Genomic DNA, 22517 nt, shown 5'->3' with positions numbered 1-22517 from the left:
TGAAATTAATCAACACTGAAGTGATTTCAGCTGAATAATCACTGTTTACTATTGTCTTTTTAGAGCTGCATTACAGCAGAATTTTATTTGCATGACTAAATCAATATTTTCCTGTTTATCACTGTAAAGCTGCTTTGAAACAACCTGTATTGTATTGTATTGTACAGCACCGTATAATTAAGGGCAACTTGACTTGTGCCTGAAAAGAGCAAGACCAACCAAATTTGATGTTCCATTCATATACAGTACTTGCAAAAGTCTTAGGCACGTTAGTATCCTCCTTTTTAAGTCAGTTATTTATATATTTTGCTGTAATGTGTCAGTATGTCAGTAGGAAATATCAGTTTACATTTCCAAACATTCCTTTTGCCATTAAAGGTGCTAAAGAGGATGTTTTGTTTTATAAATTTTTGCAATATTACTTGAAACTGTCTTTACTAACTGATAAAAGACTATTTATTAGGTGCACTGAAAGGATTAATATACATCATCTGTGCATGAGGTAGGGCCTTAAAAACATCAGCCAATCGTTTTTGCGATCATCACGTAAACGATTGGCCCTCTGGCTTGTCAATCATTGCCATTCTGTTCCTTGTGAGAGACGTGTGCGGCTGCACGCTTAAGTATCTTTCCACACTCCACAGGCGCCGCATGCGATGTTTTTGTCAGGAGACAGGAGTAACAACTGCAGATTACGAGTTACCTGCGGTGAGTCTTAATTATACACAGCAAATGACGGTGGTAAACACTTCCAATAATCGTGCACGAGTTTTGGGAGGCGTTCCCTCATTTCGACGAAAAGATCCTCTTTATCACCTTTAATTGTAATAATCCAGTGAAAGCTTTGTATGTGCAAGGAGCCAACAGCTGGTATACTCCACATGGAGAACAGAAAAAACGAAAGACTAAATCCAGAAGAAGTGCGGCAATGTCTCCAAGATGCTTGAAGAAACCTAAAGCTACAGTATTATAGGCACTTGTGTAAAAATGCTGTAAAGTGAAAATGCTTTCAAAAAATGTCACAAACAGATTTTATTTATCAATTAACTTCTGTTAACTTAATCAAATCAATATTTGGTGTGACCACCCTTTGCATTCAAAACTGTCCTAGGTACACTTGCACATAGTTTTTCAGGTGTAGGTAGCTTTCTTCAAGCATCTTGGGGACGTTGTCGCATTTCTTCTGAATTTAGTCTGTCTCATTTTTTTTTCTGTTTCTTTATATAATCACAGGTGGTCTCACTGATTGTGAGATCAGATCTCCATGTGGAGCATACTGGCCATTGTCAGACTTTGTGCATACAAAAATATCACTGGATTTTTACAATTAATGGCTAATGGAATGTTTGCAAGTAAACTGATATTTTCTATACTGACACACTAGTAAATATCTGGCTTAAAACCTTTGTGTGGTGTTTGTTTTAATAGCCTAAGCTAAATAGTTTACCAATTTATATAATGTTCTAGAAAACTATTATACTGACCAGCATGTGTGTGTGTGTGTTTGTATGTTTGTATGTGTGTCTGTGTGTGTATGTGTGTGTGTGTGAAAATACTAATGTGCTTAATACTTTTGCACAGTTCTGTACATCAGGACATAAAACTAATATTTTGACTTGGACTGCCATTCACTTGCACAACGTCATCAGCTTATTTTTTAAATTTTTACACTGTCCATTGAGAGTCAAGTAACAAATTAAAATCTCTTTTGTCAAATATATCATGTTGTTTTTTTTTTTTTACAAGCAATGCAAAACTTGCAGATAAATTACAGCTCATATGCTTATGCTAAATGTGTCACATCAAAGTGCACATCCCAGCTGTCAAGTCTACATTAAAGATGTATACTATAGTGGGAGGAGTGAGATTGGAAGAAAGATTGAGTTAAAGAGTACTGCACTGATGACATATTTTTGTTGTCCAACCTGGAAGTTATCATCACCCTGGTTCCCTCGACCAAAAAAAAAGTATTATTTTTCCATTGGCTTTTGGATTGTAGCAGAAAATAAGCTCTGTTTTATTCATCATGGTCATTTTCAAAAATGAACACAACTTGTGAATTTTGAAAGCCTAAATACAATTAGAGTAAAGGCTATAGATGAACTACACATGAATTCAGTATCATCAATGAGCTTCCTAAAACTTTTTCAGTTTTTATTTAACAAACATTTTCCCTGAAATTTTGAGTTAATAGTTTGCAATAGCATGATTATTAACACTGTTAAAGGTGAACTAGAATCAAAATTTGAATTTACCTTGGCAAAGTTGAATAACAAGAGTTCAGTACATGGAAAAGACATACATTGAGTTTCAAACCCCATTGCTTCCTCTTTCTTATGTAAATCTCACTTGTTTAAAAGACTTCCGGAAAACACGCGGATCTCAACATTACACCGACTGTAACAGTCGGGATCATTAATATTTACGCCCCCAATATTTGCATATGCCAGCCCATGTTCGAGCATTAGACAAGGAAAGGTAGTATTAATGTCTGGATCTGTGCACAGACAAGGTAAGCAAGCAAGATCAACAGCGAAAAATGGCAGATGGAGCGATAATAACTGACATGATCCATGATATTATGATATTTTTAGTGATATTTGTAAATTGTCTTTCTAAATGTTTGGTTAGCATGTTGCTAATGTACTGTTAAATGTGGTTAAAGTTACCATCGTTTCTTACTGTATTCACGGAGACAAGAGCCGTCGCTATTTTCATTTTTAAACACGTGCAGTCTGTATAATTCATAAACACAACTTCATTCTTTATAAATCTCTCCAACAGTGTAGCATTAGCCGTTAGCCACGGAGCACAGCCTCAAACTCATAGAGAATCAAATGTAAACATCAAAATAAATACTTTACTCACATAATTCGAAGCATGCATACAGCATGCATGACGAACATCTTGTAAAGATCCATTTGATGGTTATATTAGCTGTGTGAACTTTGTAAATGCGCTGTAATATAGTCGAGAGCTCGTGTGGCAGGGAGCGAGAGATTTAAAGGGGCGGCGCGCTGAAAACATCAGTGTATAGTTAATGATGCCCCAAAATAGGCAGTTAAAAAATTTATTTAAAAAAAAAATCTATGGGGTATTTTGAGCTGAAACTTCACAGACACATTCAGGAGACACCTTAAACTTATATTACATCTTGTGAAAGAACGTTCTTGGGCACCTTTAAAGTGGATTAGTGAGTAGATGAGTTTACCTGTTCAAAGTGATGATGTTTCATGTCCCAGACAAGCAGTCCCATTTAGACACTTGTTAGCAACTGCCTTTTTCAAGACAAGAAAAAGTTGAAAAAAAAAAATCACAAGGGGTATAATGAATTTTATATCATAGAATAAAACATGAAAATATCTAAGGGCGGTTAACCACAAACACACAAAAAATAAATAAATAAATAATAATAAAAACAATCCTACTTTGTGATGATGGAACCGGAAGTGCTAAAATGCTAACTTTTTGGGTTTCTGGGTTTTGACTAACAAAAGTTTGTCATCCCTGTGGCACTTTATTACAGATAACATCTTGGGTTGGCAAAAACCTTGTAGGCCGCGTTCTGTTTTTCTGACTGTTCCAAAATTTTGTGGCCTGGTTTCATAGACAGGGCTTAGCCTATAAGCCAGGATTAGGTCTTAGTTCAAGTATCTTTTATGAACGTACACTAGAAAAAACATTACTGGTGTGCATCTTGAGACAAAACAATGGCACTGCATATTTTAAGATCTGTCAGTACAAGTTCTTTTCAGTTAAAACAGCTCAAACATACATTTTAGTCTAGGACTAGCTTAAGCCGTGTCTGTGAAACCTGGGGTAAGTGTTCTCCATTGTGACTTTAACCTCTTTCAAGTCTCAACTCATTTATTTGTCATATTTGCTTAGTATTGTTTGTTTGCATAAGATTTAGTAAATTTTAAGTAAATGGAAAACAAGAGAACCATGGAAAAAGCAGGCATACTGTATATGATCTCTAATGCACCACTTATCAGATAATGGACCCATGGACCCATTGCATACCACAATAAACACACAATGAGTCTCTGTGGCTCTTTTAATTTACATAACATTTATGTTTTATTTTAAAAAACTGTAAGATTCTAAGAACATCATGTGCCTGATTTGTTCTTCTGTATCTCTGTCTAGCCTTTACATCATGCTTGCTTAGAGAACATGTACAACCCCTATTGATTGTATTACTACTGAGGTGCCACTTTCACTTCCTATATTTTCAATATAATTGGCTCTCTGACGTAATAAACTTTGTATCTTGGTTGAACTGCACTCTTTGAGTCTGAGTCTTCCATTTGATACCCAGGTACCTGCTTTTCTGTGCTGGATCGCTCAACCCGAATAGACCTTTTTGAAATTGTATTATTAAGTTGAATTATTAGATTCTAACAAAAACATAAGTGCCAATTTCTACTTTCATTATCAAAGTATACTTGCTAGGTTTCAGAAGTCAACGAGAACATCAAAACTCAAGAGTAAATGCATATACACTTACAGTATGCCTTCCTTTGCAATGTGGATCATAAAAATGACTTGGAAAGTAGTTTACCAACCATGTTACACATGATGCTAATTTAACAATAATACAGTGAAGACATAAAATGTAACAATCATTAACAATCCAAATATAAAACCAAGTGTCTGATAATAGCTAAATAGATTACTCTGTACATTTCTAAAAATACAAGTCTGTAAGGTTTTAACTGGTTTTTATTTGTTCAAGTAGTGGTTTTGGATTTTATACTGTTTCTACTAATTAATTTCTTCATGGTAAAACTTTAATTAGTAATAAATGCACATAAACAGATATAAGCTATAAACCAGATATCCATGTGTTAGCCCACCAGACATAAATTATTAACTGAAGTCAATTGTGCAAGACATTTAATTATTCAGAGATGCACAATTATCCTAATTCAGTCATTCTAAGTGAATAGCGATTGCACGAGAGGTCATCTTATCTCCTCGAGCAGTCCTTCACCAACTGTAAACATTCTTATCGCGCGTATTAGACATTCAGCTGGTCACAAAGTTCATTAGTATGTTCACGTATTTATATGTAGCTAAAACAAGTAACGTGGGTAGGTTCGCCTATTTTTAAAACAGTGCATTTCAGCGTGCTCTAAGTAAAAAGCGTAGCTGAGCTTCAGGAACCGCCCTAAAGCCGGTGTTGTAACGTGATCCACGCGGCTGTGAATCTTGTGCTCGCTCATTCTCACTGCAGACTGGCGCGCAGCCTTTCCCGATCTAAGTGAGAACCTACGGCTCTTAAAATCCCCCTTAGGCCCCAAGGACAAACAGTCACAAATACATCATCTACTGCCAATATTTAATATTGCTGTAATTTAGGTGCCATTTCGGACTTTTAACATGGGGAAGAAGCTCTCGACATGGACGCTTCTAGCGGTCTTTTCTCTGCTGATAGTGAAAGGTAAGCGCTGCGCCCCTCTTTGTTGAACCCGGTGCCATGCCTACTTCATTTTTTTGTATTTGCATTGATTTAAAGCATTTAGACTTCGACTTTAATGCAGACTCTACTTTTATGTAAAGCCCTGGATGCATGAATCACATAAATCAACGTTTTTGAGTTGCGTTTTAACATCTGTCTGGGTCTGGATCATCTGTCTGGGTCTAGCCATTGCTACAGCGCTGTATGAGACATGTTGAGGGTTCAACAAATGATTTTCATCAACATACAAAAAATAAAAAACATTTTTTTGATTACTTGGTGAGACATTGTGAATCTGTGCGTTAAGCATATTAATGAGGATGAGAAGGATATTCTAGAGTACTGAATATTAAAAAGTGCATCGCTAATATTAATCTCTTGTATGTTTCACCTTGTGCAAAGATGTATTTAGGGCAATTTAAGTTACTACTATTAATATATTTGGTTTATTATTAAACGATGTATATCAAATTCACACTTTTTTAAACGTCAATCACTGATTATTCGCGTATTTCATGAATTAACATCGTCCTATTTAAAAAAAAAAAAAATATTATATTAATAATGCCATAAATTGTAATATCATTCCAGTTTATGGTGGTCCACACCCCTCGTTTAATAGAACATAAATGTTTAACTTAATTTATAAAGGCATTAATCATGTTTTTTTTTTATCTAGGCTAGAAAAAAAAAAAAAAAAGGCAATACTGTTCAGTACTGACTGAAATTAAAATATATTCAGAGAGCAATGTCGTTTCCACATAGTCTCCTCATCCTAGCACGGTACAGGTAGTTGAGAGGCAGAGTCAGAGCGCATGCGCATACGAAGCCACAATGCGCCCAGGTACAGAATAGGAGTTTGGAATTTTTTGGAGACTGCGGAAGATAGGAAGATACCATCATTCTATGACAGGGGGTAACGGGCCCCCTCTGTTGGTGTGAGACACACGAGTTCAATGTCAAAGATTCCAAGCTTGTTGAAGCTAAATCATGTTGAGAGATTCCAACCCTGAGTATGACAGGAATAACACATTTTTATATTCAAAGGCTACTTTGAATATTGTTTAGAAACACAGATGATGTGCATTCCATGCTCTATTTTGTAAAATACCCCTTATCTAAAGCCATCATTGAAATGAATTAGGAAAGCCACTGTCAGCAGTTCTGGCAGAGGTTAACGGCCCCTCCCTTTTTTTCTGTCAGCCACACCCCTCGCTGTATATGTAATTAGATATGTTTCCACTCCCTACCTGAAAACTCATTTTATATTTATGAGCATATAGTTTTACCAATGTTTTAGGTGTAAGGTTCATGTTTTGATTTTTTTTTTTTTTAAATTCCAATATATTTGTCTTATCTATCATTACAATACTATCTGAATCACTAATTAAACCCAAAATCAAAATGTATTAACTAATGTACTGTATTTAGACCCACAGATATCTGTTTTGAATGGGAAAACATCTGATATTAACTGCTGTCACATGACATATTGATCACAAAACAGTGTGCCAATGCTGAGCTGGCTTTGGCTCTGCTGTATGAAGGGCAGCTGCTGCTTTTAGCTTTTAGATAAACCTAGTGTGCACTTAGACAACCTATAAATGAGCAAGAAAGCCAAGTTTTAAAAGAAGCAGAAGGCACAGACAGAAAGAAATTGAAATAAAAGATAGAGGGATAGACAGATGAAAAGAGAGAGATAAAGAAACAGAGAAGGATAAGACTGACCCCAGTGGAGTGTTGCACCACATTATCTGTGACCCAGTGCTAAAAATATATGGTAGACATTCATTGCATAAGACGTGGAGAGTTACATCTGGCTTATTACAGAAGAAACGGTTTAGAAATGTACTTGCAAAAGATGACACATGGGGAAAGAATCTTTGCAGAAATGTCTTTGTTGTGTAGTACATGAATACAAAAGATCTTTTGTTTTGCCTCTTTGTACTTGAAGAATGCATTGCCGAGCTGTCATTTGTTAAAATCCAGGAATGTGGCGGCACTACTGTGGAATTTGTATCATAAAGAGTCTTTAATAAAGCTGGATCCAGTTTTAGCATTAGCATCCATCTATCATCTGAGATTTTATTACGGTACCTAATACTGCCAGTATTTTAGGCAAATAAGAATATTACAGGGATTGGATGATCTGCATAAACAAAATTATGCATTTATATTAATGTGCATTTGTAGTGTGTGTTGAGGCGTGATTTACATAAATACATGCTTGTTCATGATCTGAATACTCATTTAGTGTATGTTTATGCATGAGTTGTAAAAATGTCTTATTTTGTTGTGTGTTTTACAGGCATAAGTCAGGATCTGGACTTGGCAGATGCATTTGATGATGACTTACCACGTAAGTATGTCAATTATGATGATGTAACCATTGTAAGGATTATACAGCAGTATTGGGGATTTGTATAAACAGCATCGCCTTAGTGTCAGGCTGATTTTATTTTGTAGATTAAATGTATTTAAATTTTTTAATTCCCACAGCTACCCCACCACCTAAAGTGGACCCAGCAGGTGGTGCAGGAGGAGCAGGTGAGAGTAATAATTGTTTGATATAATTAATATAACTGTCATAAGCAGATCAATTGCTGTTAATTGAGCCTTTTAACCCTTGTGTGTCAATTAAAAAAAGTTACACATAGGTCCATAATGAACATAAATGTCAGTGTCATAAAAAGTTTGCGTCTCTTGCGTTAGTCGCTAGTGTGCCTCTTGAGATCAGGGTGGTGAGGTTTACCTGCACAGCTCTCGCTAGCTGGCCTCCATTACATTAGCCTACTCATGACACATAGCAACACAGCTAAAAGTTTTCCTAATATGTTGGACCTTTTATTAAAGGTGCCCTAGAATTAAAAATTGAATTTATCTTGGCATAGTTAAATAACAAGAGTTCAGTACATGGAAATGACATACAGTGAGTCTCAAACTCCATTGTTTCCTCCTTCTTATATAAACCTCATTTGTTTAAAAGACCTCCGAAGAACAGGCGAATCTCAACATAACACTGACTGTTACGCAACAGTCGGGGTGTACGCCCCCAATATTTGCATATGCCAGCTCATGTTCAAGGCATTACACAAGGGCAGCCAGTATTAATGTCTGGATCTGTGCACAGCTGAATCATCAGACTAGGTAAGCAAGCAAGAACAACAGCGAAAAATGGCAGATGGAGCAATAATAACTGACATGATCCATGATATCATGATATTTTTAGTGATATTTGTAAATTGTCTTTCTAAATGTTTCGTTAGCATGTTGCTAATGTACTGTTAAATGTGGTTAAAGTTACTCGTTAATCGTTTCTTACTATATTCACGGAGACAAGAGCCGTCGCTATTTTCATTTTTAAACACTTGCAGTCTGTATAATTCATAAACACAACTTCATTCTTTATAAATCTCTCCAACAGTGTAGCATTAGCCGTTAGCCATGGATCACAGCTTCAAATTCATTCAGAATCAAATGTAAACATCCAAATAAATACTATACTCACATAATCCGATGCATACATGCAGTATGCATGGCGAACACTTTGTAAAGATCCATTTTGAGGGTTATATTAGCTGTGTAAACTTTGTTTATGCACTGTTTGAGGCAAGCGTGAGCTCCGTGGGCGGGGAGCGTGAGCATTTAAAGGGGCCGCAACCTGAATCGGCGCATTTCTAATGATGCCCCAAAATAGGCAGTTAAAAAAATTAATTGTCTAATAGTAAAAAAATCTATGTGGTATTTTGAGTTGAAACTTCACAGACACATTCAGGGGACACCTTAGACTTATATTACATCTTGTAAAAAAACGTTCGATGACACCTTTAAAAGTAGCCTGTTTGTGATGTTTGAGTTGAGGGAGGCACTATGCGCAAAAGGAGAGACTGCTCACTGCAGAGCCAATGGGTGGAGCTTGACATCCAGCCCCCCACACTGGACGTAATGGGGTAGCTAGTCGGTCCAAACACACTCTAACCCTACCCATAACCCTATCGCTAAACATAACACCACACATTAGGTTCACAGAGGTGTAGATGAACTAGGTCATGCTCCACCCATTACGTCCAGAGAGGGTGAACTGGATGTCTTGTCGTATATATATATAACTGTTGCAGAAACTACATACTTCACCTTTAAATTATATGATTGATCATCAACTTTTATGACTTTCAATTAATGGAATTTAAATGGGATTAATGGAATTTAAAAAATCTGAAAGTTGTTCATTTGTTCAACAGTGAAGCCCACTCCTAAACCTGTTAAGCCCACAGTCAAGGAACCAGCAAAGCCCAAACAAACAGGTGAGAGGGACTTACTGTATCCCAGCTGTCTGTTCTGCTTGAAATGAACACAAATCAAATCCCCTTACTAATGTTCTTCAATAAACACTGGAGCTGTGGTATCTTTGAGTGCTAAAACATATACCCCTGGTTTTGTAGACGAAGCTTCAGCCAGCCCCAGACTAAAATGCATGTTTGAGCTGTTTTAACTTGCACTGACATATCTTCAAATATGTTAATGTCATTGTTTTGTTTCAAGATGCACACCCGTAGTAATTTTTTTTCTAAGGCACATTTATAAAACCTACTTAAAGCTGCAGTCCGTAACTTTTTTTGGTTAAAAATGATTTAAAATCAATTTTTGAGCAAGTACATAACCAGCCAATGTTCAAAACTATCTTCTTACCTTAGCCCGATTCACAACGGTAAGCTTGTAATAATGTTTTCTAATCCGCAATGGTACTGGTGGGTTCCGCAGGAAATCTGAGCATGCAGCCAATGCGCTCCCATGGCGTCCATCGTTGCTATGCAACCATGAACTGCACTCGCCAAGTTTCAGCAAAGGATACATTGATTTCTAGCCCTTGCATTACCTTTACTACTATATTTATGGAGATTAGATATAGAAACCACCCTGTACAGCTACGATCAGCTGTTCGGCTGAGATTGATGTTTTGTTACGTAAAAGATCGATTGGTTCACCTTGGCCTGAGGTGCGCTTGTGGCATTCTGAAAAGTTGAGAGTAGAAAATCTCGATGTGCCTGGAAAACGCACCGCATGCGCGTCGTGACCGCGTTGCTTCCATTATGAGCGTGCCTGCTGCGCGACTACATTTGAAATAATTTACTTGCACACGGAGAAGAGGTAATATGTGAACGGCCCCTAAGACATCGCAAGCATCTTTTGCTTTTATGTGGCACTGCGGTGAAAGAAAGCCACGACTTTTCTCACGCAACTAAGCAAGAGACTGACGCGAGAAACGTTTAAACCTGCTTGCAAGATTCAATGTGTGTGCGAATCATTTACTGAACTAGAAAGCTGATTAAGACGCACCCTTAATATGTGTTGACAAGACGGCTTCTCTCACTGCCACCTCCATGTTGCAGAGTAGGTCACGTCAGCAGCTCAACCAATAAGATTAGACTGCCATCATATCGTAAAAGTATCGCCATCACTCTACGATGCATATCGTAACATTTTTGCATCGCAAAATATCGTACTGCGATATATCGTTACACCCCTAATAGTCACGCAATGCTGATGTTGTAACAATAAACATTTGAGAACAAAATATAACAGTAATAATAATTTGCACGGTTTGGCGTGATCCAAGTTAAGCTATCATTAGACTTAATCACCATTGGCAGCGCGATTTATTGCTTTTTGTCTCACTTGGTCAGAACAAATGTGGCAGACATGTTACTTGTTCAGATGACATTTTCCGGTGAAAATTCTTATTTCGGTCATACTTCCAAGACGTACAATCTCTGATTCCGAAGTACAGTATCCACACTGATGTGGTGACTGACAGCAAACATTAGATTCATCCGCGCCGAGGAGCTGTGCCAATCCACAACGCATGTAAAGATGATAATTCCACAAATAACTGCAATTGCAGGTTTCAAACAGAGATGGTGACAAAGAGGCCAAACTTACGGACTGCAGCTTTAAATGTCCTTATTAAACTAAGGCCTAATCCTGGATTAGTCTAAGCCCTGTCTGTGAAACCAGGCCATAGTTTTTATATCATGTGTTATGCTGAGTAATTTATCCTGATAGATCTCTTATATTTATTTATGTTCCAAAAAACATTGTATGGGACAGTTTAGGTTAGGGTGTAGTCTATTTTGAACATTGAATGCTGCATACCATAAAAGAAGAATCTCCCAAATACTTTTTGTTATTAATTTTGGTGCTCACTAATCACTCTTCGTCATAGGTTTGAATACCCAGCACCCTCTGAATGTGAATTTCTTTACAATACTAACATATTAACCTCCACTAACAGAAGAGACATACACTGATTTTTTTGACGCCACCATTCGGCCAGGCCTGTTGCCCAGAACAACCCATAATCCTCTCCGAACCTCTGTTGCTCCTCAGAAAGACCAGTCTGGTTTGTACCGTGCTGTCAGTTCCCCTGTAGAACTGTTCATCGTGTTTGTCCGTGCGTGTTTGCATGAATATTTGTGTATACAAAGTTAAAAAAGGACCAAAAATCACATTAGATTTAATTTTGGTTGAGGCTAGTAAATAATTGTGATCATGGATCATTTTCTATAATGCTCTAAATGTTCTTCCATATTCAGAAGAAGGAGAAAGTCCCTAGTATTACATCATCATATAATGCATGCCTTTCATACAGCTAACATCAAATAAAAACCATGACTTTCTTCAGCCGCTCTGCTTAAGTAATTACGGCGGATAAAATAAGTCATGGCCACAAGCACCGATTTGCTGGTGGATGTCGACTCAAATCTTTTTCTTTTTTTTTTTTTATGAGTTAAATCTTTCTGTCAAAATGTGGGGTATGTCTTATACCCCATTATCATAGCACATTATGATCACATGGGCATCTTTTGCATTTGTCTTCATTGTCATTTTGTCTTGTGACATTGTGTGGGTTCCATCTTCATCTCTTAAAAATTTCATTTAAACATTTTATTTTGTTTCAAACACACAGAAACATTTGTTTTTCATTGTCACTTATCTGTATTAAAATTACAGTTAGTTCTGCATATTCCATTTGTAATGCGGTGAGTAATTATTTTGGCTGACAGGTGTGGAGGACTTTGATCTTAAAGATGCCCTGGATCCCAAAAATGACATTAAAGGACCTGGCAAAGACTCTGGCAAAGGCGGTATGTATTTTCTTCTCCATATTTCGTTTTTGCAATTTAGTGGTTCATTCATTCATCTTTAATAAGAATAAAATAATTTAATAAGAATAAAGCTGGCTTTAAGATTTCAAAATCTGCTGCAAAAAATAATCTAAAATTTGCCACCTTCAGATAGCCTGCAAAAATGAGTTGTAATAAAATACTCATTTTGATGAATGGTTTAGGCCAGTGGTTCCCAAACTTTTTAGCGTGGAGTCCCCCCTGAAGGCATTACCATCTTTCCGCGTACCCCCTCTATTCCACTTCGACCGCAGTCACACCTTTACCATTAAGGGACAATATTTGTCTGCTAAATTGATTTTCCAGTGCATTTTTTTTTACCTTTATGAATAACTTTATAAAATAAATAATGTTTTAAATAAAAATGTTCAATAGAGAAATATGCAATGATGGTAAAACTAAGTAAAACTTTTAAATATTAAACTAAAACCGCCAGTAGGTGGCAGCAAGTCACTGTTTTTATGAGTGAGTCATTCATTCAGTAACGAAGCAAGTGGCTGTGAAAGAATCACTGACTCTCACGATTCGTTCAAAGCCGCTGAATTGTTCGCGAAACACAGACGTGTGTTGTAGTTCTGCTGTGGTTTTCGTTATTATTTCATTGCAAAATAGAGTAAATACTGGCAGTACTTTGTTTAAAATGTACGTTTTGTTTTTTTACCTGTTGTATAATAATGTCACGTTTGCAGTCATGTGGATATTTGGGAACAATTACATTCTTGCTCGTTATCATCATTAAATACAAGAACTCACACAAGGTATGATTTTGTATCGGAGAATGTTTGAGTCTTAAATCGAAATTAATTCATTATCTGTGTCTATATTTGTTCTTCATGCGAGTAAATGCTAAATCCCTACTGTTACAAAGGTGCATTGTCGAGAATGACAGTAATTTAGCGCGATTTAAGGCAGCAGATTCTGCACGCAATCTATCATATGCCTGCTGCTTGTGTGGATACAGTCATTTTTTTTCTGCAAATGATGAGTTAATTTGATTAAATGTACTGGATTTACGACATTTTGGCAGTGAGAAATACATGCTCTATTTTAATATTATTTTAATGTAGAATTTAATGAATTACTCAGCATTTTGTTCGCGTACCCCCTTTTGTCACCTCACGTACCCCAGTTTGGGAACCACTGGTTTAGGCCAACATAAACTGTTTCATTTTGAAACAGTTTATGTTGGCCTAATTCTGAGTTTCCTTCTGAGGTTTTTTCTACATTCTGAAGAGAGAAGGAAATGGTGAGCTGAAATGAAACTTTTCCTCTCAAAAGGCTGTCTCTCCAAAAAGAGATACAAAAGCAAAAATAGGGTAGCAGGTCCAAATGGCAGATTCTCAGAAGAAAGAAAGTTGAGTTAAAGGGATAGTTCACCCAAAAATGAAAATTATTCCATGATTTATTCACCCTCAAGCCATCCTAGTTATAGATGACTATCTTCTTTCAGACCAACACAATCGGAGATATATTTAAAAACATCCTTAGTCCTCCAAGGTTTATAATGGCAGTGAATAGGGGGTGGCATTTTGAAGTAAAAAATAATGCATCCATCCATATAAAAAAAGTAATCCATATGACTCCAGGGGGTTAATAAAGGTCTTATGAACCGAAGCAATGCATTTTTGTAAGAAAAATATCCATATTTAAGACTTTATAACAGAATGCGCAAGTCAATTTGTGGCGGACGAGTATCCTTTGACCTGACGCACAACGTAATGACGAACGCAGAGGTGCAGAGGAGAGCGCAAAACAAATTTCAGAGGATTTCGATATAAGAGAGGAGGAACCGTGAGAGGCATCTAAGCTTACAATACTACATCCTGCGTCATACATCGCATCAGAGGATTACTCATTTGGCGCAAGTCAACTTGCGCATTCTGCGTATGGTTGTCCGCTGGAAGCTAGTTATTTGAATTTCTACAGTTTCAAATATGATTATTTTTCTTACAAAAAAGCATCGCTTTGCTTCAGAAGACTGTTATTAAACCCCTGGAGTCGTATGGATTACTTGTTTTATGGATGGATGCAAAACGTGGCCCCCCCATTCACAACCATTATAAACCTTGGAGGACTAAGGATATTTTTAAATAAATCTGTTATTGTGATATATTTATAGTCAGATAACCATATACACCTAGGATGGATTGAGGGTGAGTAAATCATGGGATAATTTTCATTTTTGCACGAACTATACCTTTTGTTTTCTGAACATCATTACATGTTGTGCATCATCCAGTTTCTGTAAAAGCCCATGTAATCTTGAAAGTCATCAAAGGCATAGCCAAAGGAATCACACAATAAAGTAAGACAATAATATTGTCCTTACAATCTATCACTGTGAAACTACTATGTTGCTAGTCAGCGTGGATTAACCCAAGCTAGCCAGGCTTGATGGCATCTCCTGTCCCTGGCAGATAAAGACTTCGGAGGAGGGGGCCGTGATGACGGCAAACCCAATAGCAGAGGTGGTAAGAAATAGAGTAACATAGTTCTGCCACCCTCTTGCACTATCTTCTTGGCTTGAAGAATCAACTTTTTTACCCACAAGTCAAAGCTGAGCTCTAAAATCTAAAATCTTAAAATCTAATCGGCTTTCTGATTTTGGCACAAGGCTTTTAGGGATTGAAGCATTAACCTAGTGACCACCAGGGCTCCTGATCTCTTGCATCTTAACTTTGCATGGATTTTGAGTTGAATCAATCAGATTGCTAGTTCCACTGATTTCTCTGGATTGTATGCAGCAGTAGGGCTGGGTATTGATACATATTTCACAAACTGATTCTGCTTAACAAGCTCTCGATTGGATAACACTTGATTCCAATCTTGATTCAATATTAATAATAAATATTTTAGGCACAAAGTCATTTTTTCTTTTCTTTTAGTATACGCAGATTCATGAATATGCAAATTAGCCCCGCCTCCACTCACTCACACCAGCTCAGAGATCCACTCTGTCAACTTTACTGTGGTAAATGCTACACGATGAATACTGGTTTTATTCAGCCATATATATCAGAAACTGATTCAGAAGAGGAAGAGAGAATAATACAGGCTCATCTACAAGTCGATGTATTAGAATGTTAATGCGTTTTATGTATCGCTCTCTACAACATCGTACACATAATGTTAATTAATATGATCAGCCTTTTGCTTGACTACATTATCAAACAGCTAAAAATGTGTTGCTAATGTTACACAAAAACTATGTACCCATTCGCCATCTCGGTCTCAGTCTTCTAAAATCAGCATCATTAGAAATGCTTTGAACAACTTAGAACATCAGTGGAGAAAGACATATAGTTCATCATAACATTGATATATACACCATATACATAATTCACCCGCTATATTGCTAAATGTACCCGATTTTTCATATCAACAGAAAAATATACCGGGATAACCTGGCTTCTTTTGAGACACCCCTCGCAGCATAATTAATGATTTGCTAAAGCCCGCCCACATGTTGACAGGATTGGTTACAATATATTTGGCGATTGGTTCACTGCAGTTTTAAAGGTGCCATTGAACTGAAAATTTAATTTACCTCGGCCTAGTTGAATAACAAGAGTTCAGTACATGGAAATGACATACAGTGAGTCTCAAACACCATTGTTTCCTCCTTCTTATGTAAATCTCATTTGTTTAAAAGACCTCCGAAAAACGGGCGAATCTCAACATAACACCGACTGTTACGTAACAGTCGGGATCATTAATATGTACGCCCCCAATATTTGCATATGCCAGCCATGATCAAGGCATTACACAAGGGCAGCCAGTATTAACGTCTGGATCTGTGCACAGCTGAATCATCAGACTAGGTAAGCAAGCAAGGACAACAGCGAAAAATGGCAGATGGAGCAATAATAACTGACATGATCCATGATTACATGATATTTTTAGTGATATTTGTAAATTGTCTTTCTAAATGTTTGGTTAGCATGTTGCTAATGTACTGTTAAATGTGGTTAAAGTTACTATCGTTTCTTACTGTATTCACAGAGACAAGAGCCGTTGCTTTTCATTATTAAACACTTGCAGTCTGTATAATTCATAAACACAACTTCATTCTTTATAAATCTCTCCAGTATAGCATTAGCCGTTAGCCACGGAGCACTATCAAACTCATTCAGAATCAAATGTAAACATCCAAATAAATACCATACTTACACGATTAGACATGCTCCATGACGAACACTTTGTAAAGATCCATTTTGAGGGCTATATTAGCTGTGTGAACTTTTGATTATGCAATGATAGAGTCGAGAGCTCGGGAGTGGGCGGAGAGTGCGAGATTTAAAGGGGCCGCAGCATGAATCGGCGCATATTTAATGATGCCTCAAAATAGGCAGTTAAAAAAATGAATTTAAAAAAATCCATGGGGTATTTTGAGCTGAAACTTCACAGACACATTCAGGAGACACCTAAGACTTATATTACATCTTGTAAAAAAACGTTTGAAATACTTAGCAATGGTGTTGACTTATAAATTTGAACATAGTTTGTCTTAAATCATATTAAAAACACCAGATAGACATATAAACATTAAAAACTTGATTTTCACCACAGGGGTCCAAGGGGAAAAAAAAAAAAAAAATCATCTAATGGTGTGAGCTAAACAGAGAACCCTGTTACTTGGTACTTCGCTATAATATTTAAGGTTACATTTAACAACAGAGCCTAAATGAATACATTCATGCTATTTATATCAATAATAATAAAAAATAATATTATTCAGTGACCTGCTCCATTATTTTGCCTTGACCCAGAAAAAAGACATTTTTAGTTTTATTAGGTTAATAAAAAAAACTCTGCTTTTAAATTTTGTTGTCGAAATATAATAATTTAAAAATTGCCTATCATAAAAATGTTTTCATGACAGATTTATTCATACATACAATACATAATTGTGACATCAAAAACTAAAAATATAATGAATATGTAATACGGTGTATAAAAAATTGCAAAATGCTCCTCTTCAGAGTTAATTTTTTAGATAATTAACAAGCTATGGACCATGAATGACTTTCTTGAAGTAAATGACTGCTCTGTGTCTTGAGACAGTTTGAGCGGTTGAAACACTGATTGAGCGATTACATGAGACATGATATATTTTAGCAAAGGTTCGCTCACTCATTGCTGCTGCTGAACTGCATTAAAAGAGCATCAAAAAGCATTGTATCATAGCGCAAGATAAATAAGAGATGAGCATCTAGAGGAGAAGATTGGAAATAATAGGATTGTATATTAAACAAACACAGAAAATGATCGAGATCATTTTTAACCAAGCATTTATTTATTTATTTATTTTTTTGCCCAGCCCTAATCAACAGCTCGGCTTTCTATTTCTTGCAGGGTGCTGGGCCTTTTCATCTTTTGGGTTAACAAAAGCTTCACCTTTAGATCTTAGATCTGGGTCTCTAATTGAAAGCTAATAGGATTAGTAAACCCAAGACTGACCCATGCATGAGTACTTATGGTGTTGTTCCCAAGCTAATGGTCTTTCCTAACATCTCAGGTAGTCAATTCACAGACGATGAGCTTGTGGATTTGGCAAATGATAACTCCTACAAACCCGACAAAGGCAAAGGTGACTTAACCACCTGACAGATCCTCACATTGAGAATATAAATATAAGCAACAATGACTGGCCAACTACACAAGTGTGATTTCAGTGTTCACATTTCTACAGGTGGAAAAGGTGCCAGTAGTGGGGGTGATTTGGATCCTGCTGATGACAGTAACTATGGTATGAGTGAGTTAAATTAGAAGAACGTTTTGTATAGAATTACTCATTTGGTCCAGTTAGATCTTTTAAGAGTGGCTTATGTATTCATCCCTAGACACCATGGCTGAGACTGGAACCATCGCTGGTATTGTGAGCGCTGTTGGCATGGCTTTGGTTGGTGCAGTGAGCGGCTACATCTCCTACCAGAAGAAGAAGTTGTGCTTCAGCATACAGCGTAAGGAAACACTTTTCCTTCTTAACTGTATTACACAGCTTGTATTTCTTTCATTTGTTCCTTATCATGTGCTTCTTCTCTCCACAGAGAGTCTGAATGCAGATATGGTGAAGGCAGATGCCCCAGATGCTGTAGTCGCACAGGAGCCACAAGGTACTGACCCTTGTTTATGAGGCTAATGTCTGCAGGATGGATGCATGGATGCAGCATGGTGCAAAAACAAAAGTGCCATTGTAGAAATACCCATATTTATCACACAATTATTCTCCATCCAAAAATGTTCAATAATAGAAAAAACAATTTAGTCTGCTTTTCTTTTTATAAGGTCATAAAATAACGATTCATTATTTTCATACAGAATGATGATTGTTATTTTCCTTCCTACTCCAGTTCAACAAACTCTTCTCCAGCCTCCCAACGCTGAGCCGCCGACAGAGGAAAATGCTGTGTAATCTGAAAGGCATTGTCCCAACTGAAGAGGGCGCAATTCTAAATCATCGTTCTCCTATTTGAATGCCACTGTATTTCCCAGGACATTTGCACCTCGACACCCTTTTTTAAGTACCAACGTGACTGTTGAATCAACCTTAAACATAGTGTAATATCTTTTAATTTATTATATTCCAACTGTTCACATGCAACAATGCTAGTAAGTCTGTCTGCAATAATATCGCAATGAAATGGAATACACTTAAAAATGAATTTTAGATCTGCTGAGACCTGAGAAATCACACTTGGGTCGTTTCATGGAGCCCATACAAAAAGTCCCACACATTCTGCACTACAGTCTTTCAGTTTGTCAAATTAGCTCATCATTCCTATTGTGCACAAATGCACATTAAACAATGAGACAACTGATTAATCCAAGGTTTACAAAAACAGTTGATTGGATGATCATAGAGATATGCTTTTATAGGTCAAGAATGTGTTCCTCTTATGTTTTAACAGCAAGACAGGCTTAACAGATCAGTTGTTGATTCTGCTAGACGATGAAGGATTTGTGAAGGATTCTTTGTTTGTTTATGATCTGTATATATTTGCCTTGCTTTCACAGAGCAATGTGAAAAGATTGTTACACATATATGCAGGTTTTTGTGTCTTAGCTAACTTTTTACTAGAGTGAATTTTTGAGAGAAAAAAAATTGACGAACAACTAACCGACAGCTGCTTCCTTCTAATTTGCTTTTTTAAAAGATGACTAAAATGGGTATAACTGTGAAGATGTGACGTGTGTTGATGAAGAAACCGCTTTTGTGTGTGTTAGTTGGATGTCGGTGGTTGGGATTCCTTTCCTGAGGAATAGACGATTTCGACGTGGTGATCGGAATGACTAGATACAATAGCGTGAAGTAACTTGTGGGTGAAAGTAACCAAAAAGTGGTGTTTTCATGTTAGCGCAATACTCAAGCAGTGTAGTAAACTCTCGTACCGCTAATTCTGATCGATTTGCCTTTTCCGGGATTTTAAGGGATTAATGTGCTTGTAAATCGCGTACCGTTTCCAAGTTTGTACTCAAACCGTTGTATCAGTGTATCTCTATTTACACTTGTAGCAGTAAATGTACATAAATGTTTGTGCCCCCCACTCGTTTTGAATTATGGGGAGTAGTTTTTCGCCCTAGCTTAGTGTTTGTATCGTTTGTAGCATGTTTGAGCTTTAGCTTTGAGACTTTTAGAGACCTGTTGCACCCTTCCTAGTTTTGCTATTGCCTTAACGAGTCCCTTACTGCTTTCCCGTTTTGCTAATTTTCCCACTCTATTTGGGTCTGCTGTTTGTGCCACACAGAGCTTGACAAGACCCTTCATTTCTTCTCATTTGGAAGGCCACCATCTGGAACTAGCAAGCAGAGTTAGCAAAACTGGATTGGAAAGCAGCAGCTCAGTCCTTACCATCTTCTCCCCTACTTGAGATCCTCCAGATTTTCTTGTAGTTGTTGTTCGTCACTGTGAATTCAGGTGCACCTTTGTTACTTTCAACCTAAGCCCTCGCCAATGGTGCTTTCCTTCCCAATGCCTTACCACACTAACATTAGGGAAGACACGCTAGCTTACTACCACAGCACTAGTTAGAAGGGCTGCCTCACTTGAATGTCTACAAACCAGACGTACCAGGTTAAGTACGTTGTTCTAGTTTAAAGGTGTTGTCACATTCACTGAACTCTGAATCAAGGTCCATTGTCTATTCCTAATAAAATGACTGGAAATTTTTGCCAAACAACGGTAAATGTGACCGCACCTTAACACTCTTGCAGTTTGAACACTTCTGAAATATTGTTAACTCACATGCCCAAGATGAAGTAGATTTACAAGTCTTGCAAATGGTAATGATGTCAGAAACTAGGCGCAGAATGTTCCCTGGTACTTTACGGCGCGTTCTAATAAGGCTTTTGTACAGTATCCAGGGTGAAAGCGAACAAACAGAATTTTAGCTGAATGTAGCTCTTTTTACTGCTTTGGCTACCAGAACAAATGTAGCTTTTTTGGTGCTACACTTGTCAGAAACGAAGAACACCAAAGATGAAATGTGATGGTTTTGCCTTTTTGCATGCTCTTTGACTTTGGTGTGAGTATTGTGATCCGGCGGAATGAATTTGAAACGGCTGAGTAAAACATACAGGCAAATGTGGAAATTCACAAGTGTCTTGAATATGTTCGACAACATTATCATCTGTTTGTTGAACTGCTTTCAGATTTGTTGCTTGGACACATTGTTGAACTGACTGTTAAAAACTCCTTAATTCTTTCAATTGACCATCTACATTTGGGTTCTAGTAGTTCATATGGTGGATGTTTAGTTTGTAAGGATCTCTGGGCTCTCTGGTGTCGTTTGGCCAGTATAGTTGCAATTTTGTCAAAACAAGGGTGTATGTGCTGAACTGTACAGATATGCATGTTTTGGATTCTAGCTGTAGATATTAAAGGTCTTTTTCTTGTGTACTGTGTTTATTTATCAACTTGAGAAATGTGAAATTGAAGAAATTGGTTTCTGAAGTGTCTTGATTTGCACTGCCAGTTTAATTCTTGCATCAAGATACTGCCACATATCGCACTGTAATGCTGTAGGTTTATCTGTCATTGAATTCAGCATCGAGGTGAACTTCAGAAATATTGGCCATCATAAAATCTCTGTTTTCATTAGTGCCTACTTAAGAACAATGAAAACACAATTAATTGTAATTATACATATCTGGCAATCCTCTTCTAGACATTGTAATTCTCAAAATTGTATCTCACTGGTTATACTTGGTGGTAAAATATCAGCATAAAGAAACCCAACAATAAACAGTTTATCTGGTCTTTGATTCTTTTGGTTGTTTATTTTTCTTAAAACCCGGTTGCAAGTTTTTGGAGTCATTTTTTTTTTTTTAAACAGAATTTTAAAAAATGTGTATGTAGAAAGAACAACCAGGGTTGCACAAATACATTCACATTCATAGATTTTTTTTGTAATTGGCTTTTTAAATATTATATGGCATCCTGTGTTCAAATGATCAGGGCTGCGTAGAGACCATTGGTGGAAATGGTTGTACAATCTACTTAAGTTTTACTTGAGTCAAAACACCCTTGATTACAATTAAAAAGTAACAGTGCCAATATAGAAGCGATTCAAAGACAAACATTTTCTTTGACAAAAATTAGTTGATTTACATTTATATTTTATATGTATAACAAATAATCAACAGGAGGAGTTATGATCCTTATTTATCTTGTATACATACATTTCAGTAGTACAGGAAGTACAATAGTAGTGCAATATTAGGGTGTGCACATAAAAAAAACTTTCATACTAACAGAAAAACAAAGACAAATGCAATATTTGGTTCCAAAATGGCAGTGTCACAACAGTAATATTCAAGAACCCATAATGAATGAGAAAAATCCAATAAAATAATATTAAAACTTAAAG

The 22517-nt window shown here is 36.8% G+C and overlaps 1 protein-coding gene across 3 annotated transcripts; it reads left to right on the top strand.

Moving 5' to 3' along the window:
• The first annotated feature begins 5117 nt into the window (after positions 1-5117).
• Positions 5118-21894, top strand: cd99l2 (CD99 molecule-like 2). Of its 3 annotated transcripts, XM_067401650.1 has the most exons (12): positions 5118-5266; positions 5365-5446; positions 7773-7823; positions 7964-8011; positions 9706-9768; positions 12529-12609; positions 15066-15119; positions 18167-18238; positions 18341-18397; positions 18492-18611; positions 18699-18764; positions 19002-21894. In XM_067401650.1, exons 2-12 carry the CDS (start codon positions 5386-5388, stop codon positions 19061-19063), a joined length of 735 nt encoding a protein of 244 aa, XP_067257751.1. In that variant the 5' UTR covers positions 5118-5266; positions 5365-5385; the 3' UTR covers positions 19064-21894. The 3 variants fall into 3 exon arrangements, with proteins under 3 accessions (XP_067257751.1, XP_067257752.1, XP_067257753.1); XM_067401651.1 differs by having other exon boundaries at positions 5120-5446; positions 15066-15116; XM_067401652.1 differs by lacking the exon at positions 15066-15119 and having other exon boundaries at positions 5122-5446.
• Positions 21895-22517: the final 623 nt, after the last annotated feature.

The sequence above is a fragment of the Chanodichthys erythropterus genome, chromosome 11, assembly GCF_024489055.1.
Source record: "Chanodichthys erythropterus isolate Z2021 chromosome 11, ASM2448905v1, whole genome shotgun sequence".
Classification (NCBI taxonomy): Eukaryota; Metazoa; Chordata; class Actinopteri; order Cypriniformes; family Xenocyprididae; genus Chanodichthys; species Chanodichthys erythropterus.
This window is presented reverse-complemented; position numbering and strand designations above follow the sequence as displayed.

Coding starts and splice junctions, on each gene's coding strand:
- cd99l2 (XM_067401650.1), top strand. CDS start 5,386: ATGGGGAAGAAGCTCTCGACATGGACGCTTCTAGCGGTCTTTTCTCTG. Junction 5,447..7,772: donor TTCTCTGCTGATAGTGAAAG/GTAAGCGCTGCG, acceptor TGTGTTTTACAG/GCATAAGTCAGGATCTGGAC. Junction 18,398..18,491: donor TGCTGATGACAGTAACTATG/GTATGAGTGAGT, acceptor ATTCATCCCTAG/ACACCATGGCTGAGACTGGA.